The sequence below is a fragment of the Pan troglodytes genome, chromosome 21 (genome assembly GCF_028858775.2).
Source record: "Pan troglodytes isolate AG18354 chromosome 21, NHGRI_mPanTro3-v2.0_pri, whole genome shotgun sequence".
NCBI lineage: Eukaryota > Metazoa > Chordata > Mammalia > Primates > Hominidae > Pan > Pan troglodytes.
Window position 1 is genome coordinate 43,618,027 of NC_072419.2, and position 25,931 is coordinate 43,643,957.

General features: G+C 57.7%; 1 protein-coding gene across 10 annotated transcripts in view; it reads left to right on the plus strand.

The window, feature by feature from the left end:
• Positions 1–25,265, plus strand: part of SRC (SRC proto-oncogene, non-receptor tyrosine kinase) — a 77,184-nt gene extending 51,919 nt beyond the window's left edge. For 3 of the 10 annotated variants that reach the window (XM_054674763.2, XM_016937893.4, XM_063803330.1), the window contains 14 exons: positions 2,419–2,586; positions 3,953–4,206; positions 5,898–5,997; positions 6,283–6,300; positions 12,818–12,850; positions 13,730–13,828; positions 14,009–14,112; positions 16,001–16,150; positions 17,533–17,688; positions 19,949–20,128; positions 21,438–21,514; positions 22,271–22,424; positions 22,585–22,716; positions 23,007–25,265. In XM_054674763.2, coding sequence (XP_054530738.1) covers positions 3,957–4,206; positions 5,898–5,997; positions 6,283–6,300; positions 12,818–12,850; positions 13,730–13,828; positions 14,009–14,112; positions 16,001–16,150; positions 17,533–17,688; positions 19,949–20,128; positions 21,438–21,514; positions 22,271–22,424; positions 22,585–22,716; positions 23,007–23,215 — 1,662 coding nt within the window. In that variant the 5' untranslated portion in view covers positions 2,419–2,586; positions 3,953–3,956 and the 3' untranslated portion in view covers positions 23,216–25,265. The remainder of the gene's footprint in view (positions 1–2,418; positions 2,587–3,952; positions 4,207–5,897; positions 5,998–6,282; positions 6,301–12,817; positions 12,851–13,729; positions 13,829–14,008; positions 14,113–16,000; positions 16,151–17,532; positions 17,689–19,948; positions 20,129–21,437; positions 21,515–22,270; positions 22,425–22,584; positions 22,717–23,006) is intronic. The other 7 variants (XM_054674765.2, XM_016937895.4, XM_063803331.1 and 4 more) reach the window with 4 other exon arrangements.
• Positions 25,266–25,931: the final 666 nt, after the last annotated feature.

Below are 25,931 nucleotides of genomic sequence, written 5' to 3' on the forward strand. Positions count from 1 at the left end.
GTGGGCTGCTTTATCCTCTCACTCCTCTTCCAAGGCCATCTGGCTGCTTTGTGAGAGAGAGTCCCTTGGGGGTAGGAGGTGGGGCCTGTGAGTTTCAGCCCCTGATTCCCACCTGCCCAGTGTGGTGGCCCCTTTTCACTCTCACCCATGCTGTGTGACTTCAGGCAAGTTCTTCAACCTCTCTGTATCTTAATGTCCTCAACAGTAAGATAAAGACATGATTAGTATTTACCTCCTAGATTATCATGAGGAGCTGATGAGTCAATGTTTGCAAAGTACTTAGAGCAAGGTCAAATTCAAGGTCTGAGCTCTGGGAGTATTTGAATACCACGGAATGATATTTAGTCTTTTCAGTGTGGCATTGCAGGAACAAAGTAGGATGCAAATTATACATCCATGCCCATTTAGTCTTTTGTCTATTCTGCAAATAGTTCCAGAGCACCTAGTGGGTGTCAGGCCCGTCCTGGTCTCTGGGGGCATGGAGATGGATCCTGCCTGGCCCTGACAGCCGCGAGTGCACAGTGGAGGGCACTGGGTGGACCCCAGTTTGTTGACCGTCTTGCGTTGCTGTGACGCTGGAAGGAAACGCACCACCACACCCAGGTGTTTGTCTTCTAGGGGCAGAATTATGGGGCATTTTCTTTTATTTTTTCTTTTCTTTTTTTTAAATCTTCTTGTAGTTCTCAAAGAGTCCACTCTGAATGATAAAAGTTACCATTTACGGAGGCCTGGTAACGTTCCGTGCCATCCTGAGCATGTTCCGTGTACTTTTCTCACGGATTCTCCCAGCAGTCCTGACATGGGTGTTATTCCCGATCGATAGAGAGGAAAACTGAGGCGAAGGGCGGCAGGCCAGGATTCAAACCAGGGAGTCTGCTCCAGCACTCCGGCTCTTAACCTCAACCGTCTGCCTCCCCACAAACACCAGGATCAACCACCAAGACCAAAAAAACAGTCTCACAAACCATCAAACATTGCACCTGGTGGCTCAGGACCTTAGCTTCGTCTTAAAGGTCCCTGTTATGCTTTTTCTGAGTGCCCCAGTGGGGAGTGGTCTTCGTGTTTGTGAGTGCAGGGGTCAGGGGTTGTGTCTTTTCTTCTTGTCCCCTTCCAAGAGGTGACATGTATCCTTGATACTGGAAGGGCCCTTAAGGTCTAGCCCTGGCTCTCTGTCTCCCTTCATGGCACATCAGCCAAGTACCCATTCTCCCATCTTTGATTACCTCCAGTGACAGGGAGCTCACTCCTCAACATTTATTTTATTCTAAAGAAAATTCAGGCTCTTAGATAGTTCTTCCTCCATAAAATTTTTTTTTTTTAATTTTTACTTCCTCTTAAAGTCTCATAAACAAGTCCCCTGCTTTGGGGTCCTGAGGCAGGACCTGGCTAATTCGTCTCTATGTCCCCCTATAGTGAGGAGCACAGGGCCTGCTAGTAGGTACTATAAATGCTGCACCAGGAAGCAAGTGGCTAGGGGGCGGGCTGGTTGGGCCCCCATCAAGCCTTGGGCTGCAGGTAACCAGGTCAGCAGTTCTTGTGGGACACCAGCTGGGTGAGTGCTGATGGGTATCGTGACCTCAATGGAATAGGTTGCCATAGAAACTGACTTTGGACCTGTCCCCAGGTCCATTGACTTGTCCCTCAGGAGACCATGGTAATCCCTTGAGCTCTTCAGCAGGTCTCCCCAGGGCCTCCCCAACCCCACATTCTCTGAGCTGGGTGGTCCCCAGGGAGCATGCAAACCATACCCCCATTGTGCAGCTGGGTAGCCTGAGGCCCCAGGGGCACAGGGGACAGGCTGAAATTCACACAGGCAGGGGGCGTCTCATAGCTGGGCTGGGCGCTCAGGGCAAACAGCCTTGCCCGAGGACCCAGCCAGTCAGGGGGCCTTTTCCCCACTCATGGGTTCTCAGAGGAAATTCTGGACCGATTCCCAGGCCTTCTGCCTCCCCAAAGAATAATCGGAACCTGCCTCCCTGGTGTGTCCAGAATTACACAATATCAATAACGGCTGAGGTGCAGGGTGACCTGTGATGCCCCTAGCACCCTACAGTGTCTTGTGCATTTATCACAATGACCCCATCGTTACAGGTGAGGAAACGGCACAGAGAGAAGTTAAGTCACATGCCTAAGGTCACACAGCTATTTAGGGGTAGAGCCAGGATCTGGATGTGGAGAGCCCAGCTCCAGAGCCCACTCTCACCACCATGCCATACCCTGTCTCGCTCTTGCTTTGAGAGGGTTGAAAAGACTTTGGGAGGGTTGAAGGATATTTCAGGTCTAGGAGGCTCTTAGCACGGGCCTGCTAGAGCCATAGCCTGATGAACAGTGATCAGAGAGTGGGCGCCATTATGATTTCTCTTTCTAATGACATCCTCAAAACAGTGCTGAGATGTCTGCTTTATCCCTGCTTTGCAGATGAGGACGCTGAGGCCCAGAGAGGGAAAGCCACTTGCCTAGGGACACACAGCGGGGAGAGGTGGAGCAGGGCCTCTATTTCGAGACCCCTGACTCCACACCTGGTGTTTGTGCCAAGACCCCAGGCTGCCTCCCAGGTCCTCTGGGACAGCCCCTGCCTTCTACCAGGTGAGATGATGGCCCTATCAGGGCTCAAGATGGGTGGGGAGATCCCAGCCAATCTGGGTGGGAGCTGGGACCAGCCAGGGCCTGCGGATGGGGAAATGGGAGGCAGAGGGTGGTGGCAGGACTGTGGGCGTCAGGGGGAGTTTTCAACTTGGTCTACTCTGTGTTTCCGTCTCTCTGGACCTCCCAGGTTTCTGGCTCTGAAGTCCCTTAGCTCTTAAATAGTCATTCATTCGTTCAGCTGTTTACTGAGCACCTACTGTGTGCCACACCCCATGTTAGGCACTGGGAGCACAGCAGTGAACAAGATGAACAAAAGCCCATGACAGTAGTCACATAACCACATGAATTCAAACAACAAAAACAAAACAGGACCACATGTTATCAAAGACAGACAGAAGTCAGGGGGATCCAGTGAAAGGATTTGGGGAACACTTCCCAAGGAGGGGACTTTTGAGTTGAGAACGGAAGGAGGCACCAGTCACCCTGGTGAAGTGGCCAGGGAACAGCATTTGGGCAGTGGGAATGGTATGTGTGAAGGCCCTGTGGCTGGAGTGAGCTCCCAGCCATCTCTGCTTCAAACCTCCTGCTGTATGGCCTTGGCTGCCACTTTTAGCACCTTTCCCCAGCGTTAGGCAATTCCCGTCAGCCACGTATTCATTCAACAAACCCTCAATGAGCCCCCTCCATGTGCTAGGTGCCCGGGACATAGGCGTGGCTCAGATACTGTCCCTGCCAGGAGGGAGGGAAACAGTGACTCAGGGGGAGGTGGGTGGGTAAGGTCAGGGCTTCTGATTATGAGGCATTTCTTCCGTTCCTGGCGCTGGACCGAGGAAGCCCTTTACGGATGGATGCCATCCTTACGTTCATTTTACAGATGAAGACATCGAGGTTTTGAGAGGCTAACTCTCCCAAAAAGGCTGGTGCCCCTGTCCCCCATTTTTTTCTTTTTCTTTTCTTTTCTTTTTTTTTTTTTAAAAAGAGTATTCCTCTGACGCCCAGGCTGGAGTGCAGTGGCAGGATCTGAGCTCACTGCAGCCTCTGCCTCCCCTGTTCAAGCGATTCTCCTGCCTCACCCTCCGGAGTAGCTGGGACTACAGGCGCGTGCCACCATGCCCGGCTAATTTTTTTTTCAAGTAGAGCCCGGGTTTCCGCGTGTTGGCCAGGCAGGTCTCGAACTCCTGACCTCAAGTGATCCGCCGGCCTCGGCCTCCCAAAGTGCTGGGATTACAGCCGTGAGCCACCGCGCCCGGCCCTGCTGCCTCTCTTTGGGCCTCGTTTTCCCTATCTGTGGAATGGGTGGGAGGGAGGCCGGCCAAGGGGCCCCGGCAGCCCTGCCAGTTCCAGTGTCTTCTCTCTCTCCTGCCAGGACCATGGGTAGCAACAAGAGCAAGCCCAAGGATGCCAGCCAGCGGCGCCGCAGCCTGGAGCCCGCCGAGAACGTGCACGGCGCTGGCGGGGGCGCTTTCCCCGCCTCGCAGACCCCCAGCAAGCCAGCCTCGGCCGACGGCCACCGCGGCCCCAGCGCGGCCTTCGCCCCCGCGGCCGCCGAGCCCAAGCTGTTCGGAGGCTTCAACTCCTCGGACACCGTCACCTCCCCGCAGAGGGCGGGCCCGCTGGCCGGTCAGTGCGCGGGCGGCGCGGGGTCCTCGTCCACCTGGGGCCACGGCGGGGAGGCGGCGGGGCTGTGTGCCCGGGGTCGCCCCCTCTGCGCAGGCCCTTCCTCTCGCCAGGGGTAGCGCCCCTGGGTGACTTGGGTGTGCGGGGCGGGGGGGGGGGGGGGGGGGCGTACACACTGTGAAGCATCCACGCCGCCGCCGCTGGCTTTGGGGTGGAGCAGGCGCAGAGGACGCGGGGTGTGGTGATGGGGTCCTAGTGGGACGCTGAGGCCCAGAGAGAGGGGCGGCGCGGGGACCGGGCCTGCTGCTGCCTGGCGCCCAGTCCTTTTTCGTTGCCTGGGTCCGCCCAGAGATGAGTCGGGACGCGCGGCCCACGTGCGGCGGAGGGGCAGCTGGGTCGCGCGGGGAACGGGGCACCGGACGGCCCCGGCTGGGCCCGCGCCAGGATGCGCCCCTGCGCCCTCTGCTGGCGCTCTGCGGTCACCGCAGCCCCGGAGAGGGCCGTTTTGGAGAGCCGCGGCGGTGCCCCAGACATTCCACGCAGACTTCACTCCTTCACTCAGACCCGTTCACTCTCCCCACAGGCACACGCTGGGCCACACACACGGCTACACCCCCGCCAGGGACACGCACACATGCGGGGTGGAGGCAGGGTCACAGACACCCGCAGACACATCCCCATCGCAGATGTACCCAGATACAAACTCACATGCACAGGTGACCTCACACTTGTAGCTGAAGACACACGCACATGCCGTCAGAAGCGCATTCAGAGACACACACAAGACACAGACACACGCTCAGCTGGAAATCACAATCTCACCATCGTGGCCGCCCAGGAGACAGATACACACAGGTGCATCGAGAACATGAGAACACTCAGAGACACGCGGACAGGCATGGACCCTTCAGACGCAGACGCACGCCCAAGCGAGAGAAACAGACCCACAGACACACCATTCATTTGTTCAATAAGTATATGTGGAGCTCCTACTACAGGCCAGGGCTCCTCTGCTGCCCGGGCCCCAGCGGTGCAGACAGAACCCACCTGGGGGAAGGAAGCAAAGGGCAGCTCGTGGAGGGTGTTAGAAGGGGCGCTGCTGCGAAGGCGCAAAACAGGCAGGGAGGGAGGGCTGGGGGATGTGAGGAGGTGGAGGCTGTAGCTTAAAATGGTGGAAGGGGGTACGGGGGCCTTTTTGAGGGGGCAGTTACTTGGAGCCAAATCTTCCTGGACACCAGGAGTGCCCAGAGTGACACACTTTATAGAGAGAGAGCGAGCCTCCTGGGGCAGTGTTCTTCATTCACCGCTTCGTTCAGCCTATAGCTCTTTCTTGAGCACCTACTATGTGCCTGGGTCTGGAAACAAAACAAAGATGCTTGTTATTGGCGACTTCTGCTCCTAGAGCAAGACAGGCACCAAACAGATAAGCCAGCACCCAGCACTGCCCAAAGCCCCGGGGACGGACGCGGACAGGAAGGGATGCTCCCGCTCCCACACGCCCTTGCAGGGACGCGCAGATACACGGATGCAGTGGACACGTGCACAGGCCCATCTTCACTGAACCTGACTGTGTCTTTGGGCTGAGCACTTGTGTGTGGGAGACAAATCCACTCCTCCTGGGTACAGGGCCATCCTGCCCATGCCTTCCCTGGCTGTGGCCCCACTGTTCTGACACACCCCACCCCTCTCTGCAGGTGGAGTGACCACCTTTGTGGCCCTCTATGACTATGAGTCTAGGACGGAGACAGACCTGTCCTTCAAGAAAGGCGAGCGGCTCCAGATTGTCAACAACACGTGAGTGCCCCCTTCCCTATTGCCCCTCAGGGCTGGGTGGTGGGACTTCAAAGCGGGCAGGGGCTCATGCAGGATCTGGCATCAGGGCAGCACAGTGCAGAGCCGAGGGCAGTGCGAAGCCCAGGGCAGTGTGGAGGCAGGCGCCTGCTGCACTCTCGCCCTGGGCAGCACCTGCTGTTGCTCCCCCAGCCATGGGGAACTCCTCCCAATCCCTGGCTCTCGCTTGCTCCCTCCAGCCCTCTCTCAGCTTCTCCCTCTCTCTGCTTCTCTCTCGCTGGCCCTTAGGAGGAAGGTGGATGTCAGGTGTGTACATGCTCCGTGGGCGGCGGGCTGGGTGGGGTGCTTCGCGGGGGGTGGGGGCTGCTGTCTGCATGTGCTTCCACTCCCTGCCTGTGATCTCTGGCTCTCTTGGCTGCTCCCCACCTCCCAGCTTCTCCTCTCCCCCCTCCACCAATTTGATTAGGTCCTGGACCTTAACGCAGGCTGCGATCAGGGGCCCTTCCATTGCACTCTCCTGCACACCTTCTCCCCATCCACCTTCCTACTCACTCACCCTCCCATTCTGCCCCGTCAGCCCACCCAAGTATCTGCTGCATGCAGGACCCAGTGCTGTGATGGGGATAGCCTGGGTGGAGAAGGCCTTGGCCACGTCCCCCTGGAGCCAGCATGTGGCCAGGGAGACAGCACATGGCCCCAGCCCAGGCCAAGAGTCAGGCAGTGGGCGAGCCCAGAGTCGGCTCCTGGAGCCCCTGCTGTGGACCTGCCTCCGGTGATGACCACAGGGACTGAGAGGGTCAAGGGCCTCGAAGGAAAGCCAGTGAAGTTATCTGGCAGGTGGAGGTGGTGGAAGGGCAGCTTGCGGGAGGGTGCCGGACTGGAGGGGGCTGACGCCTTCACGGGTGTGGAAGGCAGGAAGGTTCTAGAAGGCAGAGGAGAATCGATCCCTGGGTGCCCTCGAAGGCCTGGCTAAGGAAGTTGGGGGTTTCCACTGCCCCGAGCGTGTCTGGCTTGCTCATGCCCCACTTGCCTTGCGCATGCTCTTCCCTTTGCCTGAAATGCCCTTTCTCCAGTGTCTGCCTGGGGAACTCCTGTTCATCGCTCAAGATCAGTGCAGGACTGCCTTCTCAGAGGGGCAAAGGGGAACAGAGGTGCCAGTTGCCATGCCAGTCGTCTCCACCTGTGTCCTTGTATTGACTCCTCTCTGCATTCTAGCCAGGGCTGAAGTGATCGGGGAGGGGGCTGTCTCCATTTTGCAGATGAGGAAACTGAGGCTCAGCGATGTGAAGGCCCTTGTCCAAGGTCACACAGCTGCCAAGTAGCAAAGCCAGGATTGGAACCGAAGCAGCAACTTTCTGCCCTCCTCAACCTGCTCTTGGCGGGGGGGTGGGAGGGGGGGCTCTCCCGGCTCCGCCTCCCCCCTTGCATGGCCGAGTCCTGGTGCGAAGCTACAGTTTCCTTATTGTCACCAGCTGTTTGTGTCTGCTTCCCCCCTAAACTGGGAGCTGCTGGAGGGTGGCTCTCTGGTGCACCTCACTTCTGGGTCCCCATAGCACCTGTAACTCAGCACAGTGGCGGGTGCCCAGCAGGTGATGGTGAACAGGATGAATGAACAGCAGTGACAACGTCACCATTTCTTGTGCTCTCTGTGTGAGCTGGGCCCTGTGCTGAGTGCTTGAAGTTGCGTTATTTTATTTACGCATCACCATAGCCTCGAGAAATGGGAAGTCTTACTTGCACCATTTTACAGATGAGGAAACTGAGGCCCAAAGAGGTGAAATAACTTACCCAAGGTCACATGGCTAGTAGTGGCAGAGCTGGAAGACTAGGCTGGCCCTCCGACCCATGATCCTTTCAGGAAGGCTCAGTGGAGGTGCAGCAGAGGCCACAGGAGGGAGAGGCCCGTGCAGGGGAGGGGCGTCAGCAGGATGGCTCTGAAGTCCTGGTGGAGTCTCTACCAAGCGTCTCAGACTGGGGTGACAGCTGGGGCAGAGCTGTGGAGGCAGGAAGGGCTCGGAGAACTTTGGTTCTGCCTTTTTCACCTGGATTCAGAGAGTAGCCCCATGCTTGCCTTTTTCCAGCCCTTTCCCTCCACTCTTGTTGCCTTCCGGGGAGGGTGGGCTGGGGGAGGTTTGGCCAGGAGGCTGGGGCTGCCAGGAGGCCTGAAAGTGATGGAATCTCATTCAGGGAAGACCCTGGGGTAGCTGATTGGGAGATGGGGGTGGGTGGATTGGGAGCCCCTCCTCATGTCACAATGCTCCAATGCTCCTTCGCTTAGACGTCAGAGATGGTGGCTGAGCGCGGTGGCTCACGCCTGTAATCCCAGCACTTTGGGAGGCTGAGGCAGGAGGATCGCTTGAACCCAGAAGTTTGAGACCAGCCTGGGAAACATAGGGAGACCTGGCCTCTACAAAATATAAAAATAAATTAGCTAGGTGTGGTGGCGCATGCCAGTGGTCCCAGCTACTCAGGAGGCTGAGGCAGGAGGATCGCTGGAACCAGGAGTTGAAGGCTGCAGTGAGCCATGATCGTGCTACTGCACTCCAGCCTGGGTGACAGAGCAAGACTCTGTCTCAATAAAAAGAAGTGAAGAAGGGAGGTGTAGGTGGGGGGCTGGTATTAGTAGGAGAGGAGAGGGAAAGGGATTTGGGGGGCGGGGCTTGGTAGGAGATGGGCCACCTGAATTTAAGGTGTTTGAGTCTCACACCTCATCCTGGGGACCCGCCTGCATGCACGTCCTTCCGCCATCAGTGCTCAGGGCCTATTACTGTGCAGTGCCTCCCCCACCCTGTAAGAGTGGGGGGCTTTCTGAATCTAGCATGGGGCCCAGGCACGTGTGGAGGCTGGGCTGGCTGTCAGGGCAGTAGAGAGCTAGAGGAGGAACCCGTCTGTGGATGGGGTCTGGCCAAGTGGGGGTCCTCGCAGTAGCAGACCCAGAGATCCCCCGCCATGGATCTTGCTGCCACATGGCCCTGGGTCCTGGTATTCTGGGTATTGTGTGGCCCTGGGTGTGAGGAAGCCCTCTGGGGCTGAGGTCTGACTGCCTCAAGCTCCCTCATCTGACATCCTAGTCTCAGGAGTCAGGGCCCCTCCTGGGTCTGACTCTGGGTTGCTCCCTGAACTGCCCCTTCCTCCCACCCAAATTTCAGGAGCTTCTTTTGGGAGTTTTCTGGCAGGCGCTTCTGGGCAACAGCGCCTCAGCTGGCCTCTGCCTCCTTGCCCCCGGCATGGCGGCAGGGGGCACCTCGGGAGTCTAGAGCCTCGGGGTCCTGCCTTCATGCTCTCCTCCAGAGACCTGTGCTGGCTTCACCCCTGCCTCGCTCCTCCCTCATCCCACAGACCATGTGCTCCAGGTCTTGGGGCTTGGCAATTGACCTCCTGGCCACTGCCCACCTGGCCAGCCTCAGCTGTGGTGCACCAGCTCAGCGGCCATCCCCAGAGTGCCCTCCCAACCAGTCCCAGCAGCCCAAGGGAGCGAATGTTAGTGCCCACGCTGGCACATGTCCCAGGTTCCAAAGCTGCCGTGCCCCTGAGCCACACGCCACCCTGGCTGGCCCCAAGGATTAGGGCCCCAAAAGAGGATCCTGAGGCTCAGAGAGGTGAAGTCAGTTGCTTGAGGTCACACAGCTGGTGACCAGCAGTTGTGAAAAATCATGGCTCTGGGACTCTTGGCCCTTCTTCTAGCCATGGGTGGGAAGGCTTCCCTTCCTTCCCTGCTTGCTGCCCACCTGATGAGGACCAGACCCGGGGGAAGGTGCTGGATGCCGTAGAACTCCTCTCCCTGATGGCTTGATGCTGCTGTGACTGGTGACCGCAGCCACCGGAGGCAGCTTTGAGCCTCCCAAGCCCTTGACATGGGAAGATGGGGATTGATATCTCCATTTCACAGGTGGGCAAACTGAGGCTCAGATGATCATCACAGTCATTATCTCAGTTTACTCTGAGCCCAGCATGACGCTCACTGTTTACACACTTTGCCTGCAAGGGAGATTCTGTGAATGTTGTCTGCTTTTTACATATGAGGAAACTAAGACTCAGAGAGGGCAGGGTACTTGACCAAGATAACACAGCAAATCCTTGTTGGAGACTGGGACTGTGCTGCTTTGGTTTTAAAAAACGTTTTGAAGAGTAGGAAGGGTCACTGTGGAAATACCAATTTAGTTGTTTTTATTTTTGTTTTTTAGCTAAATCCAGATCTAACAGCTGATGCATGTTGTGCTGGGCTCTGATCTGGCTTTTTTTTTTTTTTTTTTTTTTTTGAGACCGGATCTTGCTCTGTGGCCCAGGCTGGAGTGCAGTGGTGTGATCTTGGCTCACTGCAATCTCTACCTCCTGGGTTCAAGTGATTCTCCTGCCTCAGCTTCCCAGCTTCCCAAGTAGCTGAGATTACAGGCACGCACCACCATGCCCAGCTAATTTTTATATTTTTATTAGAAACGGGGTTTCGCCATGTTGCTGGGCTGGTCTCGAACTCCTGACCTCAAGAGATCCATCCACCTTGGCCTCCCGAAGTGTTGGGATTACAGGCGTGAGCCACCGTGCACTGTCTGTTCTGGCATTTTATATCCTGGGAGGGAGACATGCTAACCCTGCAGATGAGGAAACTGAGACTGGCGAGTGTGGTGTGGAGGGGCCAAGGTCAGACAGCCAGCAAGTGGTGAGCTGGGATGGTGTCTAGGGCAGTCCAGCACTGGAGCCCATTCCCTCAGACCCCTCTAAATCAGGGGCCAGGCTGAGACTGGACCTTGGGTCCTTCAGTAAAATTGGAGTGCATCTCATCTCTCTCCCTGCCCCTTGTGAAATGAAACCTCCAGACTAGACCATGAAACCCCAGACTCACAGGTGGGCTGACTCTGGGGAGCTGGGAGCCCTGCTCGCTGAAGTCGGGTAGCGTCAGCTGCACTCCTCTCGCTCTTGGGCCCTGCTTGGCTGGCCTCCGAGCACAGGCCTCCTGCCAGCCTTCCACTCTGGGTGGCTGGAGACTCCCCAGAGGCCGGCCAGCCTGCGGACTGCAGCTTTGTCAAACGGCCTCAATTTTTAGCGTCTGGTCTTAGACCTTGGCCCCTTCCCGCTGTGGCCTGTCCTCTGACCCCGCCCTGCAGCCTCCTCTTTCATCTGCCACAGGCTTTCCCAAAGGTCTCAGCCTCTCTGGGGCCTGGGGAGGCCCTACTGTGCCTGGCTGTGGACAGTCAGGGGCCCTGCTTCTCACTCTTGCTCTGCCATTCATTGACCATGTGGCTTTGGGCAAATCACTGGCCTGTCTGTGTCTCATTTTCCCCCGCTGGTAAATGGAGGCTTTGAACTGAAAGATCTCAGAGAGCTGTTTTCTGTGATTTGAGTCCTTGCTTTGTAGCTTTGGGCAAGTCCCTGCACCTCTCTGTCCCTCAGTTTCCCCAACTCTCTAAAGAAAGTGCTGGCCAGGCGCGGTGGCTCACTCCTGTAATCCCAGCACTTTGGGAGGCCGAGGTGGGCAGATCACTTGAGGTCAGGAGTTCGAGACCACCCTGGCCAACATGGTGAAACCCCGTCTCTACTAAAAATACAAAAATTAGCTGGGCATGGTGGGGCTTGCCTGTAATCCCAACTACTCAGGAGGCTGAGGCAGGAGAATCGCTTGAACCTGGGAGGTGAAGTTTGCAGTGAGCCGAGATCGCGCTGTTGCACTCCAGCCTGGGTGATAGAGCAAGACTCCATCTCAAAAAAAAAAATAAATAAATAAAGTGCTGGGCTACTCTGGCCTGGGTGCTGTGTGTCCCTGCGCTGATCGCTTGACATTTCTGAGCCAGTTTCTTCATCTGGGGCCTGGAGCCCTGCCTTCCTCCCTTGCAGGGTGGCCTTGGGGGTCAGTGGGAGAGACAAGTGTGGACACCCCGGGTGGGTGTACAACAAGGAGGTGGGTGGGGATTTGGGGCATCCAAAGGCTTCTTTCCTTGAGGTGGGTCTTGCCTCCTTACTCCCGGGCCCTCCCTCCAGTGACCCCATATGGCTTGCCCCCCTGCCCGAGTGTGTGTGTAGCCATCACAGAGCCAAGACAGGCCACACAGCCCCAGTCACACCCCCTTGCCTCCATCAGGAGGGGACACAACACCCTCTGGCTCACTTCGAGCCATCCGGCTGAACCCCAGTGTCTCAGGTGCTCACCTGTCCTCCGACAGGTCCCTGGAGAGCTCCCCAAGCCCTGCTCCCTCCTGGCCTCAACTTCTCCATCTTCTATATGGGCTGAAGAATATGGCCAGGGGCAGCTCAGAAGAAGTGGGAGCCAGGGATCCAGGTTCATGTTCAGATTGTGTGACTGTAGGCAAGGGCCTTTCTCTCTCTGGGCCCTGGCGGTGGGTGGGGGCCACCCTGCCTGCCGTGTGTCTTCTCAGGGTCCTGGTGAAGTACAAAAGTGGCCTTGGATTGAGAAGAGCGCAGCAAGCTGTCAAGCCCTGCTGCAACCTGCAGGGGGTGCTCCTATCTGGGAGTCAGGAGCCTGGGCCTGGCTGTGTGACCTTGAGCAAAGAGGCCTTTGCTTCTCTGGCCTCAGTCTTCCCAGCTGTACAGTGGGAATGAGAGGGGGCTGGACCCTAGTTCCCAGGTCTCCCTGCCCATTGACCTCTCCTCACTCCCTGTGGACCCCGTCCCTGTCCCCTTGGTTGCTTTGGATGTGAGGCCTCTGTGGCTGCCCCCTCGTCCCCTGTCCCCAGCACCGCCTGGCTCTCCCGCTCTCTCCCCTGCTCTTTCTGCCACTCTCCGCCTCTCACCACCCCCATCTCTGCCTCTTCTCTCCTGTTGGGCTCTCGCTCTCTCCTCCCTCCTCTGTGTCTCTGGACCCCCGCTCCAGCCAGACCTGGTTCACATTCAGATGGCTGCAAAGGTACTTCCGCCCCTCCCCGCTCCCGCCCAGGCCCAGGGGACCCGACCACGCCGGGAGCTCCTCCTGCCCCATCCCCATCACACCCCCCACTCCTTCTCCTCACTTTCGCATAGAAGTGCCCTGGGCATTGGGGCTCTGCCACCTCACCCCCTCTGACAGGGCTCACTGTGTGACTTTGGGCAAGTCCCAGCCCCCTCTGGCCTCAGTTTCCCCCTGCAGATGGGTAGGCTGGAGGAGGAGGCCTGTAGTTTTCAGCCGAGGAGCCCTTTAGGTGTGACCCGTGATTTGGGACAGAGGCAAGCCTTGCTCTAGTTTGCAGGGTTGGGGCCTGGATGGTCACTGGGTCCCAGCAGGGCCCCTGCTTGCCTCCACCCAGGTCTCACCAGCTCCCAGGAGCGGGCTTCCGAATCTCAGAGCATGGGGACACTTTGTAGGTCTCACTTGACTTTCTCTCAGCCAGGAATCTCTTCTATTACAACCTTACTTGCCCGCAGAGACAGGGGGTTCCCTCCCTCCCTCCCAAGGCAGCTCTCGGCATCTTGAGATGTCTTGGTACATCTGAAAGGAAGTGAATTTCTTCCTGTCCCGGGACTCCTCCCCTATGGATTTGAGCCTCAGATGACCAAGGCCAGTCCTGCCCTGGTCCAAGACAAAGTCCATCTGATCCAGCTTTGGCAAAAAGGCGTCTGCGCCAGGGAGGGGAGGAGTTCCAGGCCAGCTGGACCTGGCATGCTGCGGGGACTCACGCTGGCCCCACCACCTCCCTGGGCCTTCCTCAGCCACTAGAGCCCTGAGCACAGCACCTAGGAGGATGGTGGGCACCGGGCTTGTGGCTGACGGCTCCCTTCTCCTTTCCTCCCTCCTTCTGTCCCTGCTCAGAGAGGGAGACTGGTGGCTGGCCCACTCGCTCAGCACAGGACAGACAGGCTACATCCCCAGCAACTACGTGGCGCCCTCCGACTCCATCCAGGCCGAGGAGTGAGTACCGTCTCTGGCTGCCTCTACCCGTCGTCCCTGGACACTGCCGGTGCAGAGTGCCTCTCCTGGGCTGGGGTGGGAGGTCTGGCTGTCCAGCGCCCCAGCCATATCCAGGGAGAAGCACTGTGAGTGGGCAGAAGCCCGGACAGTCAGCACCATCCTCCGTCCTCCCACCCCCAGGTGGTATTTTGGCAAGATCACCAGACGGGAGTCAGAGCGGTTACTGCTCAATGCAGAGAACCCGAGAGGGACCTTCCTCGTGCGAGAAAGTGAGACCACGAAAGGTACGAGCGCTCTTGCTGGCCAGCGGATACTGAGTCTTCTGTGAGTGGTTTGAGCTGGGTGTTGTGGAATGAGCAGGAGTTTGGTTTGTGGAGTAGGGAGGGAAGAGCCTTCCGGGTGGAGGGAATGGCAGGATCAAAGTCAGGGAGGTGCATTTGAGGAACGCTGAGTAATCCGCGGTGGCCAGATGTCCAGAGAAAGATGAGGCTTAGTCTCTCTGGCCTCAGTTTTCTCAGATAAAAGATGAACATAGGTTGTCTGGAGGTCTGAGTGTCACACAGTAACAGGCTCGTTCCCAGGGTAGGTGCTGCTACAATGAGCCCTGCTTCTTCCTCTTCCCCAGGGGTCCCTGGGCTGCACTGGATGCTGGAGGCTGGCTTTGCCCTCCCCCAGCTGCAGTCCTGGTCCCTGCCCCTCTCCTGTCCCTCCCCTGAGCCAGAGAATGAAGACCATCCCCTTTCTCTCCAGCCCCTCTGAAAGTGGGTTGCAGGCGCCCGTCACCATGGCAACCAAGCTGAGCTGCTTCCTGTGGGCCTGGAGCTCAGCGGGAGATGGGGAGCAGAGTATCCATGTCGAGCCGTGCATTTACGAGCAGTCGTGCAGCCATGTGCGGGTGCGCACGCTGTGTGTACATCTGGGCGTGTGTGTGTGTGCATGTGGGGTGGAATTGTCTGTGTGTTGCTGTGTGGGAATGGACTGCTGTGGTTTGTCTGGTGTCTGAGGGCCTAGGGAGCGTGTACTTGTGTGAGCGTGTGGCTACTGGGCACGGGCATGCCTGTGCGTGTATGGACATGTGGCTGGGGTTGGCTTCAGCCTCAGGCCTGTGGCTTCCACATGCACCCTCCCGGGCCATCAGTAGAAAATCATGGTTGCCTAAGGCAGGCTTTGAGTCCCCGGATGTGGGTTTGAGCCCCAGCCCTGTCTCTGGTTTGCTGGGTGACCCCAGGCTGGCCACTTCCCTCTCTGGACCTCATTTCTTCTGTACGCTGGGATTGTAATCTCCTGAAGATCGCAGAGGGGGAGGTCTGTGGGCTAGGATGGCTGGGCTTCCCCCATACCCATGCACTGCCTGGCCAGGCTCCTGAGAAGGCCTGTCCCTGGCAGCTGGAGCCTCTGCCCCTGCCTCCGGGGCTCAGCCTTGTTCCCCGATGCCATTTGGGCGTCTCTTGGCCTCTGGTCCTACCCAGGCCTGCTGGATGGGAGGAAACTTTTCCGGCCAAAAGCTTTTCTATGCTCAAGGGAAAGAGGGGAGGCACGAGGGCTGGCCCCGTTTGACCCAGGCAGCCTTCAGGCCACACCCAGCCCGTGGTCTCCTGCCCACGACGGCCAAAGCCTCTGCCAACCACCCCCTCCCGCCTGAGCCTGGGCCTGTCTTCAGCAAGGAGGTTGGGGGGACATGGACAGTGCCCCCGCAAGCTGATCCAGAGAGGGAAAGCAGTTAGGCCAGGGCCACACAGCCACAGGGAGCCACTCACAGGCTCCCAGCAAACAGTTATTGAGTGCCCAGTGTGTGCCGGGCCCTTCTATATGTGGTTGCATGGAATCTCCCCAGCAGCCCTGGGAGCACCCGCATTGTGCAGAGGAGGAAACTGAGGCCCAGATAGGGCCAGCAACCCCTCCAAGTCTCATAGCTAGGATGCGCACCTGGGATATGGAGGTCTTGCTGGGGCCAAGGGTGCGTGGCAGGACGTACTAATCAAGTGTCTCTTGGGTCCCTTGGCCCTGCCTCTGTGGCTGCCCCGGGGCTGGCTGTTGAGAGACAGGGTGGGCCTGGGGCCCCGCCTGGGCCTCCCTTCCCTCCAATGTCAGGCAGGCACAGAACGGTGTCCAGAGCAGCGGCCTGCGGGGGGAGAGGGCATGGCGGTCACGGCTCCCCTCGGTGCCCCGCAGGTGCCTACTGCCTCTCAGTGTCTGACTTCGACAACGCCAAGGGCCTCAACGTGAAGCACTACAAGATCCGCAAGCTGGACAGCGGTGGCTTCTACATCACCTCCCGCACCCAGTTCAACAGCCTGCAGCAGCTGGTGGCCTACTACTCCAGTGAGCCAGCCTCGGAGGGCGGGCGGGCAAAGCCTCAGCTGCAGACCCTGGGGAGGGGCCTTGGAGCCTAGAAGGGTGGGGACTTCTGTTATCCTGCTCCTCTCCCCACTTCCCCCTCCCCCTTCCCTTCCTCTCTCCTCCCTTTTCCCTCCTTTCCTTGTCTCCTTCTTCTTCCTCTTCTTTCCCCCAGCCCCCCTCCTCCCTGTCCCCCTCTCTCCCTGCTCCACGCAGTGTCCCACTGCCCGCCTTTCTCTGCAGCTGGCTGGTATGGAGGGGGCTGCCCTGAGGAGCCCCAGAGTAAGCTGGAAGGGAGGGGGCAGAGGCTGGTGTCATTTGTCTCTGTAGCCCTAGGACCGGTCTGAACCGGTTGCTGGGAGAGGAGGAGGGGGCGGCCAGATCGATTGCAGCAAAGAGGGAAGAGAGCGGCAGAGGGAGCTCGCGGGGCTTGCGTGCTGGGTGAGGGCTCGGGCGTGGGCGCAGTGCTGTAGCCCACCCACCTGGGCATCCGGAGCTGACTGCAGTGTCAGGGGCCTGTGGGTGCCTGTGTGCCCGTGTGTCTGTGGCACACATGGCCTCTGTGCACAGGTGTTGGTCCACTCCCCACCCCGAGCCTCCTCCTCCTCTCAGCTTGGCCTCCTGACTTCCTCTGGGATCACCCGCCACTCTCTGTCTCTTCGGCCACCACTGTGTGGCTCATTCTGAACCCCTTTCCCTCAGATCAGAACTCTCCACGGGCTGTCTTGGAATCTTGGGATAAAGACCCCCACCGGCCCCTGAGTGGTCTAATCCTAACTGCCTCCCCACCTCCGCCTGGTGCCACCCTTCCCCACCTGCTCCCTGCGCCCCTTTGTCCTCCGCTTCTCCAGCCCTGCAGCTGTTCTTTCCTCAGAGCCTTTGCTCTGGCTGTGCCCCTGCCTGGAGGGCTCTTCCCTACTTAACCCCTCACCGTCCTGCACATCCAAGCTCAGTTGCTGCTTCCTCCAGGAAGCCTTCCAGGCCCCTCCTGCTGTTGCGCGAACAGCTCTCCAGTCACATTCACATCTGTGGTCCTGGGAGGTGATTAGGGAAGTGGGGCTCCTCCCTGGACTCTGAGTTCCTGAGGGCAGGTTCCCTGGACATGTTCCCTCCCCGCAGGGTTCCTGGCACCCCCTACTGTCTGCTGAATGACTGACTGAATGACTGACTCAGCAGATGCATAAAGCACTGTGGGCCTGTGTGGGGGTGGGGCTGTGTGCACACAGATGTAGATGCCTGGCTTTGAGGGCACCCTGCGTGTCCCCTGAAATCTGTGTGCATCTGGCATGTAGGGCGACACACACTGAGGGGCAGGGAGGCCCCAGGGCAGAAGACCCGCCTAACTGCTCCTCCTGCCTCCTCCTCAGAACATGCCGATGGCCTGTGCCACCGCCTCACCACGGTGTGCCCCACGTCCAAGCCGCAGACTCAGGGCCTGGCCAAGGATGCCTGGGAGATCCCTCGGGAGTCGCTGCGGCTGGAGGTCAAGCTGGGCCAGGGCTGCTTTGGCGAGGTGTGGATGGGTAAGGCCTGGCCCCTGCCCTCGGGAGAGGCATCCACCCCCCACCCCGTGTGGCAGCTCCGGGCTCCTTTGGTCCCTTTGCCTTTAGCTGCCTCTGCTGGATGACGGGGCCCTGTTGTAAATCTGGAGCTCCCCAGCAGTGGCTGGCACCGAGTTGGGTTGTGGCCACCCAAGCACTGTGCCCCGGACCGTGGAAACCATAGTGCCTGATTCCAAGATCCGCACAGGGCTGGGCATTGCACAGACCTGCTGTGTAGGCTGGGCCCAGTGGCCTCACTCAGAGCCTCAGTCTTCCCGACTGTGAATGGGGCTGGTGACAGTGGGACCTATGGGAGACTGTGGAGACCCTGACCCAGTGCGTGTCCACACACTAGCTGTTCGCCATGGAGAGAGAAGCCCGGCTCACAGGAGGGAGTGCTGGGAAGCTTAGGTCTGGCATGGTCTGGGCCTGTTAGCGATTTCCCGTCTAACCCTGGAGAAACAGCAAAGCATGAGCACCGTGCAGCCCTGACAAAACCCAGGCCCCTCTTCCACCGGATGCTTTCTGCTCACACGGAGGGACCGGAGGCCAGGGTGGAGGAGAGACGGCAGTTGTAACCCCGTAAGCCCATGGTGCTAGCGGGGATCACGGTGCGCTGTTTTCAAGGTGGTTTCATCTGAGCCGCATCTCCACTCACTCCCACTGCCTCCACGTTCCGCCCTCCAGAGGGCTGATGGAGGAGAGCAGAGCGGCCTCCTGGGTGGAAGGCACTGCAGGGACAGAGGCCTGGAGGCTGGAGGTCAGGCTGTCCGGGAAGGGGAGGCGTGGGCTTTGAGCTGGTGAGAGGGGAGAGGGGTGAGAAGCCAGGGTGTGGGCACAGCCACAAAGTGAGGACTTGAGCAAAACCTGGGTGAATGCACAGCGTCAGCCATTATGGTGGCTGCAAAACTCATTTCTGGCTTGGGTGAGAGGTGCTGTCCCTGGGAAGGGCCTCACTTCCTCCCTGGGTGCTCCAGGTCGACTCATGAAGTGCCACATGCAGATGGCCTGAGCCAGGAGGGCCACAGAGATTGGCCTGAGCCCCAACCCTCGGACGGAGGCCCAGCGACTGGGAGGAACGGGCCCAAGGTCACACATCAAAGGAACCTCGAGGCCCACTGGGACAAGAACCTGGATTAAACATGCTGGTCTAGAATGCAGCTTCCCCCAGAGCCCCACAGTTAGAAAAGCAGATAGTAGTGAAATGATAACCACATTACTTACTGAGCCCTCACGGTGGGGCTGGCCCAGTGGTTAAAATCTCATTCAATCCTCAAACAGCTCCACGGGTAGGCACTATGGAATCCCCATTTTCCAGATGAGATAACTGAGGCTTAGAGAGGGGAACTGACTCTCCCATGGTCTCTCTGCTGGCAGGAGGCGGAGGTGAGAGGCTCTGGCCAGCCTGACCCCCAAGCCCTCATGCTTAGGACAGTGTCTCATTTTGGGGGGCGGGTGGGCTCCAGAGGTGACCTCTTGTTCTGGCAACAGCCTTAGAAATCCCTGGGCCAGCTCCACATCACCCCTGGCTTCCACCAGTACACATTGCATTTGCTAACACATGAGGCACGTTCAAAGTCCTGCTCAGAGGGAACATGACTAACCCAGAAGTGACACCAGTTGAGTTAGAACCTTGGTCCCCTATCTGTCTAGGCTAATAAGCTGCTTTTTAGGACTTTTTTTTTTTTTTTAGACAGGATCTCACTCTGTCACCCAGGCTGGAGTGCAGTGGCGCAGTTTCGGCTCACTGCAACCTCTGCCTCCCAGGCTCAAGCCATTCTCCTGCCTCAGCCTCCCGAGTATCCAGTATTACAGGCACGCACCACTACCACCTAGCTAATTTTTGTATTTTTAGTGGAGACAGGGTTTCACCATGTTGGCCAGGCTGGTCTTGAACTCCTGACCTCAAATGATCCACCCGCCTCAGCCCCCTAAAGTGCTGGGATTACAGGCGTGAGCCACCACGCCCAGCCTGGACATTCTTAATAATCACAGTCCCGACAACAGCTACTGGTTCTTGAGCATTTAATCCTAGTAACAATGCCATGAGGCGCACCCTGTCATTGTACCCATTGTACAGATGGGGAGACTGAGACTCAGAAAGGGCCCAGGCTTTGACTGGGTTTGTCACATGGCTGTGGAGGCCACAGCTGACACTGGCGCCCAGGTGGGCAGATCCTGGATCCCTGTGTGGTAGGAGTTGGGGGGCTCCACTGAGTCAGCCTGCATCCCTCCTCAACAGGGACCTGGAACGGTACCACCAGGGTGGCCATCAAAACCCTGAAGCCTGGCACGATGTCTCCAGAGGCCTTCCTGCAGGAGGCCCAGGTCATGAAGAAGCTGAGGCATGAGAAGCTGGTGCAGTTGTATGCTGTGGTTTCAGAGGAGCCCATTTACATCGTCACGGAGTACATGAGCAAGGGTGAGTCCTGGGCGGCTGGGGCAGGGGGCAGGGGCACTCTGGACAGGGCAGGGAGCATGAGCCTCATTTCCTCTCATGTCTAGAATGGGCATCTTCAAAGGTGGAATGCAGTAGAGCCAAATTCTCTGTTGCCCGGGCCGGAGTGTGGTGGTGCAATCATAGCTCACTTCAGCCTCAACCTTCCAGGCTCAAGCAGTGCTCCCACCTCAGCCACCCAAGTAGCTGGGACCACAGGTGTGTGTCACCAGGCCCAGTTAATTTTTTATTTTTTGTAGAGATGGGACCCTATGTTGCCCAGGCTGGTCTCGAACTCTTGGGCTCAAGCAGTCCTCCCACTTCCACCTCCCAAAGTGCTGGGATTACAGGTGTGAGCCACAGTAATTTTTAAACTAATTAGTTATTTTTCAAAATTCCACTTTTTGGAGGTATAGTTTACATATGATAAAATACACCCCTTTTAAGTGTTCAGTTCAGTGGGTTTTAACAACTGGATTTACTGTGTACCCCTAACCATAATGAAGATATATAACATCTCCGTCACCCAGAAAGTTCCTCATGCCCTTTGCAGACAGTACCCTCCAGCCCCAAACCCAAGCACCCACTGATTTGCTTTCTGTCATTATAAATTTGTTTTGTTTATTCTAGAATTTCATACATGGAATCTTTTACATCTGGGATGCATCGTTTTTTTACTTTTTACATTTCAATTTTTTATTTTTTGAGATGAGGTCTTGCTATGTTGCCCAGGCTGGAGTGCAGTGGCTTGATCATAGCTCACTGCAGCCCTGACCTCCCAGGCTCAATTGATCTTCTCATCTCAGCCTCTCAAGTAGCTGGGACTACAGGTACACAACATCCTGCCCAGCTACTTTTTTTTTTTTCGTATTTTTTGTACAGACAGAGACTTACTGTGTAGCTCAGGCTGGTCTCAAACTATTGGGCTCAAGCGATCTTCCCGCCTCGGCCTCCCACAGTGCTGGGATTGCAGGCAGGAGCCACTGCTCCCGGCCTGAGATGCATCCTTGTTGCATCTCCCAGCAGTTTGTTCCTGTTGTTGCTGAGCAGGACTCCGCTGTCTGCATTAGCACAGTTTACCTGTTCACCTGGAGGTGGACTTCTGCTTGTTTCCCATCCTGCTTGCCTTTTGAGTGACAAGCACTGAGTGAGACTTTATTCAGAGATTAGTTTACGTAAAATCTGCTGTGCTGGTTAAAGCAAGGCCAGCCGCCTGGGAGGACGGGTTTTGGGAATCACTGCATCCTGGCAGAGGGACAGGGCAGGAGCTGGAGCTGGGTCTCTCTCTGCCCAGGGAGTTTGCTGGACTTTCTCAAGGGGGAGACAGGCAAGTACCTGCGGCTGCCTCAGCTGGTGGACATGGCTGCTCAGGTGAGTCAGCCCCTCCCGCCTCCCCACACCCTTGGTCCTCAAGCACCCAGACCCATCTGGTGCAGCCAGTTCTGGCCTCTTGAGTGCCCCCTCCAAGAAGTCTGCCTTGATTGCCTCCACACTCACTGATCTTGCCGCATGTATTTACCAGGTCTGCTTACAGGTGCCCTGAGGGGTGATTCTGGGCAGCAGAAGGCCTTTACCTGGGCATCAGGGGTCACTGACTTACTGTGGGACCTCGGGCCTCAGTTGTCGTCTCTGTAAAGGTCATTTAGTCGCTTAGCAGACGTGTTCATGCTTGCTGTAGGCAGTGGTCAACAAGCCTTTTTTTTTTTCATTTAATCCTCATCACAACCAGGAGTGACGAGGATTGGCTGTTACTCCCATTGGACGGATGAGAAAACTGAGGCTCAGAGAGGGGACTTGGGCAGCAGGCAGGACCTGGCACTCATCTGTGTCTGGGTCCGCTGGGGCCTCTTTCCCTGGTCACCTCGCTTTCCTGGCTGCATCTGATCTCGTGCCTCCCCTTTGACCTTTGCCCTCTGCCCTCTGCTCTGTGCCCTGTGCTCCCTACTCCCGTAGAGCACTGCTCCTGCTTTCGATGCCAACAGCATTTACTGTGAACTGACCTCACTTGCCTGAAGAAGTGTGGGGAGGGTGGGGAAGGGGTGGTTGGCTCTCCAGCCCCAGAGTGCTCTGTGGCCCTGGGAGGGCATGGGTGGCACCTGAGCCAGGCTCCCACGGTTCCGCCTGCAGATCGCCTCAGGCATGGCGTACGTGGAGCGGATGAACTACGTCCACCGGGACCTTCGTGCAGCCAACATCCTGGTGGGAGAGAACCTGGTGTGCAAAGTGGCCGACTTTGGGCTGGCTCGGCTCATTGAAGACAATGAGTACACGGCGCGGCAAGGTGGGCAGGGGCTGTGTGGTATGTCGCGCTTGGCCTGGGACAGGTCACGTCCCGCTCTGAGCCTCAGTTTTTTCCTCAGCTGTCATTCCTCATGGTGCTTATCTAGCAGAGCGGTCATGACAGGAGGTCAGAGCTGCCCTGACCTTTCTCGTTCCTGCAGGTGCCAAATTCCCCATCAAGTGGACGGCTCCAGAAGCTGCCCTCTATGGCCGCTTCACCATCAAGTCAGACGTGTGGTCCTTCGGGATCCTGCTGACTGAGCTCACCACAAAGGGACGGGTGCCCTACCCTGGTAAGAAGGTCCTCATGGCCTGTCTCTGGTCCCTGAATCCCTCTGCCCTGGTGGCCTTGGGCAAGTCATGACTCCTGCTGGGCCTGTTTCCCCATCCGTAAAACAAATAAGTTGAGCGTCTGATGTTAGGCTCTCTCGATGGTCCATGCTCTCAGCTTCGGGGACAGGACTTATCTATGGTCACACCCAACCTGTCCTAGGCAGGAAGCCCTCGCTGCCCTCCCCATCAGCTTCCCCCACCCCACTTTCCTCACTGGAGCCGGGCTCCCCATGCCTCGGTCTGCCCACAGGGATGGTGAACCGCGAGGTGCTGGACCAGGTGGAGCGGGGCTACCGGATGCCCTGCCCGCCGGAGTGTCCCGAGTCCCTGCACGACCTCATGTGCCAGTGCTGGCGGAAGGAGCCTGAGGAGCGGCCCACCTTCGAGTACCTGCAGGCCTTCCTGGAGGACTACTTCACGTCCACCGAGCCCCAGTACCAGCCCGGGGAGAACCTCTAGGCACAGGCGGGCCCAGACCGGCTTCTCGGCTTGGATCCTGGGCTGGGTGGCCCCTGTCTCGGGGCTTGCCCCACTCTGCCTGCCTGCTGTTGGTCCTCTCTCTGTGGGGCTGAATTGCCAGGGGCGAGGCCCTTCCTCTTTGGTGGCATGGAAGGGGCTTCTGGACCTAGGGTGGCCTGAGAGGGCGGTGGGTATGCGAGACCAGCACGGTGACTCTGTCCAGCTCCCGCTGTGGCCGCACGCCTCTCCCTGCACTCCCTCCTGGAGCTCTGTGGGTCTCTGGAAGAGGAACCAGGAGAAGGGCTGGGGCCGGGGCTGAGGGTGCCCTTTTCCAGCCTCAGCCTACTCCACTCACCGAACTCCTTCCCCACTTCTGTGCCACCCCCGGTCTATGTCGAGAGCTGGCCAAAGAGCCTTTCCAAAGAGGAGCGATGGGCCCCTGGCCCCGCCTGCCTGCCACCCTGCCCCTTGCCATCCATTCTGGAAACACCTGTAGGCGGAGGCTGCCGAGACAGACCCTCTGCCGCTGCTTCCAGGCTGGGCAGCACAAGGCCTTGCCTGGCCTGATGATGGTGGGTGGGTGGGATGAGTACCCCCTCAAACCCTGCCCTCCTTAGACCTGAGGGACCCTTCGAGATCATCACTTCCTTGCCCCCATTTCACCCATGGGGAGACGGTTGAGAGCGGGGATGTGACATGCCCAAGGCCACGGAGCAGTTCAGAGTGGAGGCGGGCTTGGAACCTGGTGCTGCCTCTGTCATCCTCAGGAACCAACAGTTCGTCGGAGGCATCACGGAAAGACTGGGACAGCCCAGGAAACAAGGGGTCTGAGGATGCATTCGAGATGGCAGATTCCCACTGCCGCTGCCCACTCAGCCCAGCTGTTGGGAACAGCATGGAGGCAGATGTGGGGCTGAGCTGGGGAATCAGGGTAAAAGGTGCAGGTGTGGAGAGAGAGGCTTCAATCAGCTTGTGGGTGATGTTTGACCTTCAGAGCCAGCCGGCTATGAAAGGGAGCGAGCCCCTCGGCTCTGGAGGCAATCAAGCAGACATAGAAGAGCCAAGAGTCCAGGAGGCCCTGGTCCTGGCCTCCTTCCCCGTACTTTGTCCTGTGGCATTTCAATTCCTGGCCCTGTTCTCCTCCCCAAGTCGGCACCCTTTAACTCATGAGGAGGGAAAAGAGTGCCTAAGCAGGGGTGAAAGAGGACGTGTTACCCACTGCCATGCACCAGGACTGGCTGTGTAACCTTGGGTGGCCCCTGCTGTCTCTCTGGGCTGCAGAGTCTGCCCCACATGTGGCCATGGCCTCTGCAACTGCTCAGCTCTAGTCCAGGCCCTGTGGCAGGACATACATGGTGAGCCTAGCCCTGGGACATCAGGAGACTGGGCTCTGGCTCTGTTCAGCCTTCGGGTATGTGGTGGATTCTCCCTGGGCCTCAGTGTGCCCATCTGTAAAGGGGCAGCTGACAGTTTGTGGCATCTTGCCAAGGGTCCCTGTGTGTGTGTATGTGTGTGCATGTGTGCGTGTCTCCATGTGCGTCCATATTTAACATGTAAAAATGTCCCCCCGCTCCGTCCCCCAAACATGTTGTACATTTCACCATGGCCCCCTCATCATAGCAATAACATTCCCACTGCCAGGGGTTCTTGAGCCAGCCAGGCCCTGCCAGTGGGGAAGGAGGCCAAGCAGTGCCTGCCTATGAAATTTCAACTTTTCCTTTCATACGTCTTTATTACCCAAGTCTTCTCCCGTCCATTCCAGTCAAATCTGGGCTCACTCACCCCAGCGAGCTCTCAAATCCCTCTCCAACTGCCTAAGGCCCTTTGTGTAAGGTGTCTTAATACTGTCCTTTTTTTTTTTTTTTTAAAACAGTGTTTTGTAGATTTCAGATGACTATGCAGAGGCCTGGGGGACCCCTGGCTCTGGGCCGGGCCTGGGGCTCCGAAATTCCAAGGCCCAGACTTGCGGGGTGGGGGGTGGGGGGTGGGGGTATCCAGAATTGGTTGTAAATACTTTGCATATTGTCTGATTAAACACAAACAGACCTCAGAATTTGATCAACAGTTTATTGAACATCTACTGTGTGCTGGAAAGCGAGATGGGGCGGAATGCGAGAACAAACTACCTCTTGAGGGGTCTTTGGGCAGCACTAGTAGCTGGAGGGCTTCAGGCCAAGGCAGGGGTGACATCAGATTGGAGACAGCTACGGCAGAATGTGGCTGTTTGTGAACATCTGCACCTGTGTTAGGGGGTGAGCACCTGGGAGAAGGACAAGGCACATCACAGGACTTCCCTGAGCATGACAAGTTCAGGACTCAAATGTCCGTGGTGGATGGTAGCAGTGACATTGGGGAGTGGGTGGGGCTGTCAGGCCTGCCTAGAGGAGATCACAAATACACGACGAGAATACCGTTGTGTGTGCTCTTCGTGTGTTTCCTAGGAGTGCAGGGCAGGGGTGCTGGGTCGATCCACAAAAGTCCTGAAAACGCTGAAGAAAAATCCAAAGACCCTTCCCCTCCTCCCTCCTTCCCCACCACCGAAGCACACAGTCTTGAAGGTTGATTTGCAACCGTCTATACGAACACATTTATTTTACACAAATATACATCAGATCACACACCTGTGCACCGGAGTCAACTCTGGCCACGACATTGTTTAATTAAAAACAAATTTCAAAAACTGGACATTTTTCTGTTCAGTATTATTTTCACAAGC